The 7,221-nt window shown below is 53.8% G+C and overlaps 1 protein-coding gene across 2 annotated transcripts in view; it reads left to right on the forward strand.

The window, feature by feature from the left end:
* SEC14L1 (SEC14-like 1 (S. cerevisiae)) overlaps positions 1 to 6,479 on the forward strand; it is an 83,887-nt gene extending 77,408 nt beyond the window's left edge. Inside the window, exons 15-18 of one of the 2 annotated variants that reach the window (XM_011987084.1) lie at positions 2,115 to 2,366; positions 3,484 to 3,662; positions 4,041 to 4,142; positions 5,923 to 6,479. In XM_011987084.1, the coding sequence (XP_011842474.1) occupies positions 2,115 to 2,366; positions 3,484 to 3,662; positions 4,041 to 4,142; positions 5,923 to 5,938 (549 nt within the window). In that variant the 3' untranslated portion in view covers positions 5,939 to 6,479. Of the gene's footprint in view, positions 1 to 2,114; positions 2,367 to 3,483; positions 3,663 to 4,040; positions 4,476 to 5,922 lie in introns of those variants that run through there. The other variant, XM_011987141.1, reaches the window with a different exon arrangement.
* Positions 6,480 to 7,221: the final 742 nt, after the last annotated feature.

A 7,221-nucleotide genomic window follows, 5' to 3' on the forward strand; every position in this document is an offset into this window, starting at 1 on the left:
TTTTTTTTTTTTTTTTCTTAAGACAGAGTTTCGCTCTGTCGTCCAGGCTGAAGTGCAGTGTCTCGATCTTGGCTCACTGCAACCTCCGCCTCCTGGGTTCAGGCAATTCTCCTGCCTCAGCCTCCCAAGTAGCTGGGATTACAGACACCCGCCACCACGCCCAGCTAATTTTTGTATTTTTAGTAGAGGAGGGGTTTCACCATGTTGGCCAGGCTAGTCTCGAACGCCTGACCTCAGGTAATCCACCCACTTCGGTCTCCCAAAGTGCTGGGATTACAGGTGTGAGCCACTGTGCCTGGCCCATTTGCTACTTTTTCTTGACTGGGTTTTGGTTGTTTATAGATATTTTGGGAATTTTCCTGTTTCTGTAAGTCTAATGGAGCAAGGAGCATGTTCCTGTGTTCCTTTCTTGCTGTCACTTTTGGTAGAGAAGCAGGGGCATTCCGCGTTCCTGTGCACGCCATATGTCTGTCCTGTAGCATCACGAGTGACCTGAAGCAGGAGGGGCCTGCACCGGAATCTCCCTTCTCAGCTAGGGCAAGGTTCGTGGCCCAGAGTTGTTGGAGAGGACAGTGACGCTCTGTGCAGAGCAAGTGTTCGGTGAGGCTGTGGTGCTGGCTTGGGCAATGGTGCTGGCCAGGAGCTGACTGCGGCCTGCTTCCTGCCGTGGTGGCGCCTGGGTCAGCCATCTGCCAGTGGCTTCTGCTGGGGCGTCTTCCTGAGCAGCTCACCTGGTGCTTGCAGGCAGGTGGATAAGGGAATGCTGTTGCCATGGTTTGAACGAGCAGAGACAGATTTGGTGTGCCTTACTTGTAGATACACACGCAGGGGAGTCTCAGATTTCATAACGTCTTGAGGATTCTCTGTATTCGTTTCTTACCAGGAGGGCAGGCTCCAGGGGCCGAGTCCTTGTTCCTTGTTTGTTAGGCACGATCGCTCTTGTCCATGTTTCAAGAACTTGGGATGCAGTGTGTTTCATGTGAATCGGGGGCATTGTAAACATCCACATGGTAAAAACCTCACTTCTGCTTTGGCTATTAAATAAAGCACAGATCTGAGATGGCAACAAACCTAAAGGCAGGCTGGAGCAGAGGCCGCACTGTGAATGCAGGAAAGAGGTGCCGTCAGCACAGGGGGTCGAGGCCTCAGGATGGAGCTGCCTGGGGAGCCGCTTTGCTGGAGAGCAGGCCGTGCCACATAGTGCTGCCTGCTGTTCTTAGACAGGACTCTTGGACCTCACTGAATCTGCCGTGGAAGGACATTCCGAAGTGGCATTTCAGTGGTGAGGTGGCAGTGGCGGGATTGAAAGGGAGCCCGGCTTGTAGAGCAGCCACTTGCCGAAGGGCACAGCAGGCGGTGTGCAGTGGGCTGACGAGAGGGGCCGCGGGCCTGGCTCTGCTGCTTCCTTAGGTGGAGTTTTCAGTGAGGGCAGAACTCTGCACAGCTGATTTTAATTCTCACGTCCCTCCCTCACTAATCTTTGAAACTAACTTTGATCATTCCCTGTGGGGAAGCTCTGTCGGCGCTGTGTCTAAGTTCAGTGTTCGATTGGTTCTCAGCATCCAGGGGTTGACCGCCTCAACCCCACCTCTACCATGCCAGGGGCTCATCCCACTCACCCAGCCTTGCCACTGTTCTCCCGTGCGAGCCTCACATGGGAGGCCCGGTTCCGTGCCCCTGCTTCCCGCTCGCAGGGAACGCCGTCCTCCGGCTCCCCCGCCTGCTGTTTCTTTAGCTCTCACCTTCACCAGGGCCTTCTGTTCTCTCCAGCCGAGGGCAATCCTCTGAACCACTCGTGTGTGAGCTCACAGCGTTTGGTGTTACTAAGACCTGGCCTCTTAGAGTGTGTCTGAAGATGGTGTATGGGAGATCTTGGGCCTATAGGTGCAGGTCACAAAGAGCACAGAGCTTGGTGCATGACACGTATCGGGATCCAGCGGTTGAATGGATGGTGGCGTGTGACTCTGAGGAAAGAGATCTGCCCGTACACATTCAGCCTTTCCCTCCCCAGCTTCAGCACCTGCACGCCGGAGCCCCCGCGGGGGACGGTGCGCTGGCAGCACGTGGGCCTGGTACTCGTGGATCGTGGCCGCCTGACGCTGCCTCTTTTTCAGATTCTCATTCAGATCGTGGATGCCTCGTCAGTTATCACTTGGGATTTCGACGTGTGCAAAGGGGACATTGTCTTTAACATCTATCACTCCAAGAGGTCGCCACAGCCAGCCAAAAAGGACTCGCTGGGAGCCCACAGCATCACCTCTCCAGGTGGGAACAACGTGCAGCTCATAGACAAAGTCTGGCAGCTGGGCCGCGACTACAGCATGGTGGAGTCGCCGCTGATCTGCAAAGAAGGAGAAAGCGTGCAGGTAAAACCACACATGGGCAGATCGCGCATCTGTGACTCCGTGCGGCTGGTGATTCTGTCTTGAGTAGGAGTCTTTGCTTCGCTCCCTGAGCAGCCCTGTGTAGCTTTTGAGGCACTGCCTGTGGAGGAGCAGCTCGCCTGGGGGAGCAGAGGGACTCAGAAGGCCAAGTGGGTCTCCCAGGAGAGAGTTCAGGCCTCGCAGTGGTTTTGGACAGAATCTGTGACTTTTCCCGAAAGCAGCGTGTGACAGGAAGGGAAGGCATCGCACGCACAGGCCCAGCTGGGCTTCAGAGGATTTTCCCCCCAGCCTCATTTCACCGGGTTGCATTTGTCTTTTTCAAAGGAAAATCACCCTAAATAGAAATAAGAGGGACAAGTATTTAGAGAACTATTAACTCTCATTACCAAACCTCCTAATTTGTTTCAAATGCTTTCAGTTCCCTTTTCACATTGTGGCTGGTTATTTTGGGTGCCTGTGCTCACAGTAGCCTTGGGGCGGGGGCGGGGGTTGCTTCTGGCCTTCGTAATAGATGCATCATTTTGCTGCCTTTACAGTTTTCAGGGGTAAGCCTTGTCAGTGTTTCAGTGGTCTTAGAGGCAGAGTAAAAGAATCCTTTGTCCATTTTAAAAACAATCAACAGCTAAGCTGTGTTACCACAGTCACGAATTTCAGAGAGAATGGAGGAGCTTTCCGCGGACTGTCTCTCTCTAGGGTGACGCACCTTCAGCCCCGAACATGCTGGATGATTGGCAGCGTGTCAGAGAAAGTGAGGCTGGGTCCAGGGAGGCTGTGCTGAGCCCGCCCTCCAGCATGAGCACCACCAGCCCACCATGCTCCTGCCTTCATAGGTGGGGTGGGCTGGGGTGCCTCGTGAGGGCCACGGACACGGAGCTTGTCCCTCTGGGCTTCCCAGCATCCGGGAGTGACTACACTCAGTAGAGGGAAGGACATTGTCAAACCTACCAGTGAAGCAAAATAGGTTCTGAATCCCGTTGAGATAGTTCCTGTAGCTACATGAAATCCTAAAGACAGTCCCCCTTGGCGCTTGTCACAGCCTGTGGTGGGCCAGGGGTCGGAAGCGAGTTGCCCTCAGCTGCCACTGCTCTGCTTGTTCTAGGGTTCCCATGTGACCAGGTGGCCGGGCTTCTACATCCTGCAGTGGAAATTCCACAGCATGCCCGCGTGCGCTGCCAGCAGCCTGCCCCGGGTGGACGACGTGCTCGCATCCCTGCAGGTCTCTTCACACAAGTGTAAAGTGATGTACTACACCGAGGTGATCGGCTCGGAGGATTTCAGGTGCGGCCGCTCTCCCCACAGCAGGTGCTGCGGACGGCTGGGCGTGGTTGGAGGGAGGCTGCAGTCCCACGCCGTGTGCAGGATCAGCAGTGGCATCGGGTTTCGGGGATGCTCCGGGGACCAGGAGGGAGTGGCACTGTGGCTCCCTGCATGTCTGCAGAGGGAGCGTGTCAGAGACAGGGCCGACTTTGCCTTTGCTTTCGCTCACGCTGCCGTCTGTGTGCAGGCTGTGGGAAGCCGGCCCCCTGGGTGGGTTACTCAGGTCCATCCCCCGTTTGCAAGCACTGGTGGGGTTGAGAAGTGAGCAGAGAGCAGTGTGGGCAGGCGGGTGGTTGGCAGGGTGGTCCTCACGCCTCGCCCCTCCCTGTGCCATCACAGAGGTTCCATGACGAGCCTGGAGTCCAGCCACAGCGGCTTTTCCCAGCTGAGTGCCGCCACCACCTCCTCCAGCCAGTCCCACTCCAGCTCCGTGCTCTCCAGGTAGTGCGCGCTGCCTGCACCTAGGGTGTGACGGCCGCCCCTCCTCGGACCGCCCGCTGCGCCCGCCCGCCCAGGGCGACACTGTACAGACTCCCCTCACCTCTAGGTAGCAGATAGCTCTCAGATGCTAAATGTAGGCGTTTGATCCCAAAACTACCTTGGCAGGTAGTTTTAACTCTGAACCTAACTTAACTCCATAGCCATAGATTTTGTATACGTTGTGCACAAAATCAAACCAGAGCACAAGGGCTCTCTCGAAAGAAAAGTAGTTTCTATACCAATTAAAGGATTGACGTGGTCTCAGATGTTGATGCAAAAAATTTTTCCAACGAACTCCACGTTGTCCATTAGTGAATGAATTCCTGTGACACCGTCCAGAGATGGCCCCTCCTCACCCGGGACGGAAGCTGCCAGCTCGCTGCCCCCAAGCTGCCTTGCGGCCCCCACGCCTCCCGCCACAGTCGAGATGGTCTGTGGACTTAGGGCCAGCCCTTGAGGCCCTTTTCCTCTGAGGATTCAGAGGCCACCTGCGGAGCACCCTGCCCCAGGGCCAGACCCACCCACACCACCCACTGTCCTGAAGTGGGCTCTCGGGGACTCCTGGTGACTCTAGGAAAATGCTGCCATTGTTAAACGTGACTTTCTCTTTCGTCCTTTTCAAATCTCTCTGATACTTTTTAGAGCAGGATTTTTCTGTATGTGAACTTGGGTGGGGGGTTCTTTCCCTGTTTCCTTCCGCTCCGCCCTTCTCACCTGCAGTCGGTTCCCAGCCCGGTGTAGCCCATCTCCTCTGTGCCCTCTGGTGGCTCATTGTCCTCAGAGCCCAGACAGTTCCAGCCGCTAGGAGGCCGTCTTGGAACCAGCAAGTCGCGTTTGCCGCTTGACACTGTCCACGGGGTTTTATTAATAGCTAAGCAGCATCTCCCTCATCCACTTCAGGGTGGCTTCTGGTGTGTAGGAGCCTTGCTTCTGTGTACATGGGAATTGCGGACTCATGCGTGTGTGTGCGTGCATGTACTGTGTGTGTGCATGTGTGCATGACGGTGGGGGTGCTGGGGGGACGGGGTGAGTAGAAACTTAGTTTGAGTAATGAAGGAGTCTTCATAGAAGCAAATCAGAATATGGGATTTGTTTGTCTTTTACATTTTCTGTTTAATTCCTGATTTTAAAGCCTGCTCTAGCTGGTACAGGCCCTTATTTTTTCAGCTTTTTATGGGAAAAGCAGGTTATTTGAGAATCTGTCCGGAAGTTGCATAGGGGATGGCCTCCACAATAAGGACATGGAACGTGTGTTTCTGTGTGCAGCAGAGGACGTGTTTGTCATGCCACACCCCACGCGGCTGTCACCTGTGTGCGTGGTAGGCATGGAAATCCTGGTTGTGCCGTCTCAGCTCCGCTCTGAAGGCACTAGGTGGTGCTGCGTGACTGGAGAGCTGTGTGGAGGCTGTGTGCGCCCCGTGCAGGGATCAGGAGGGCAGGGGAGGGACCAAGCAGCCCTCTGGCCCGGCCGGGTCTGCCCTAGTGGCTGCCTGCACACTGTAGATGTCCTGGGGCCTCTGCTGTGATCGCCTGCGTTTGGACCACATTTGTGTGTTTGCTCTTAGAGATCGAGCTCCTCAGTGGTACCCGAAGCCTTGCTTCCGGAAAGCGCAGTAGGGTTAGTAGGTAGGGTTAGTAGTGCATCTGTGCTGCTTCCACCCGGTGCTTCCTATTCCCAAATCACAAGGACCTGAAGATGGTCCCTGCTTTCTCTCTCTTTCTCTCTTTCTCTGTGTCTCAGATGGCGATTTTGCTGACAGCTGCCAAGAAAATGCTTCACTGAAGAGTCCTCATGTGCCCAGAGATGTTTATAGAACTGTTTGAATTGCAGCCATCCCCTGCCCCCTCCCAGGCTGAAGATCTGTTCTTTTTAAGTTGATTCGGGAGTGGCATTCTTTTCTCCCCAAAGAGTTTAGTGCATCGTGAAGAGCTCAAAGCACATGACGGCACAAATGCTTACAGGGTTTCCTCCCGAGTAATCCAGGCTCACTCCCCTTGTAAGGGAATTCTGGGGCAGCTATGGTTTGAGGATGCAGTTGGCATCGTGTCTCTACTTTTAGTACCTTGCCACTCTTTTAAAACGCTGCTGTCATTTCCCGTTTCTTAGTACTAATGATTCTTTGATTTTCCCTCTATTACTTATGTCTTAATTCACTTTCCTTCCTAAATTTGTTATTTGCATATCAAATTCTGTAAATGTTTTGTAAACATATTACCTCACTTGGTAATACAATACTGATAGTCTTTAAAAGATTTTTTTATTGTTATCAATAATAAATGTGAACTGTTTAAAGAAAAGAATGTCTTTTTCTTACTGTGAAACACCAGTTTTCCTTGAATAGTTTGAAATTCTTAGGAGAATTTTAGAGATTGAAGAAAGAAGAGAGCTTCTGAAGCCAGAGCTTGTGTGGGATTGTTTCACAGGTGAGTGGCCCGTCCTCAGGTCACAGCCGTATGTTTGCTGATGCAGAAGCGAACCCAGTGTTTGAAATCCTCGCTTCTGTAAGAAGACATGACATGGTTTTTCTTAAACGCAGCCAGATCAGACATCACTGTGATGGGGCGATCCCCGCTGTGATGTTTCTGTCGTGATAAAAAGGATTGCTTTCATCAGGCACCTCCAAGAAAATAAAATAGGCAGGTGTGGACCTTTAGAAGCCTGGGTTACCTTATCTCCACTCCCCTGCCAGTCAGTGGGTCTTCCGGTCGTGACTCAGCGGGCGGAGCAGGCTGCTGGCTTGGTGAAGCTCAGGGCAGACCAGAAGGCAGCTCAGGGCAGCGTGCCAGGGTGCAGAAGCCAGTTCCTCACCAACTGGGAACTGCAGGATCACTGACTTTCCTAGAGTCAGTCCTTGGTAGGACACAGCCAAGGGGTCTGGCTGGCACCTGGGTGGGAAGCAGGGGAGACCGAGGGTGCCCTGCACGTCCATACTGGGCCTGGGCTGTGAGTGTGTCCACAGGCAGGCAGGATCTTAGCTGTGCTGAAGTTTGATGACTCAGCCAACCTGCGATGGAAGGAAGGAAGAGGCCTTTTACCTGG

The sequence above is a fragment of the Mandrillus leucophaeus genome, unplaced genomic scaffold (assembly GCF_000951045.1).
Source record: "Mandrillus leucophaeus isolate KB7577 unplaced genomic scaffold, Mleu.le_1.0 Scaffold1, whole genome shotgun sequence".
Taxonomy (NCBI): domain Eukaryota; kingdom Metazoa; phylum Chordata; class Mammalia; order Primates; family Cercopithecidae; genus Mandrillus; species Mandrillus leucophaeus.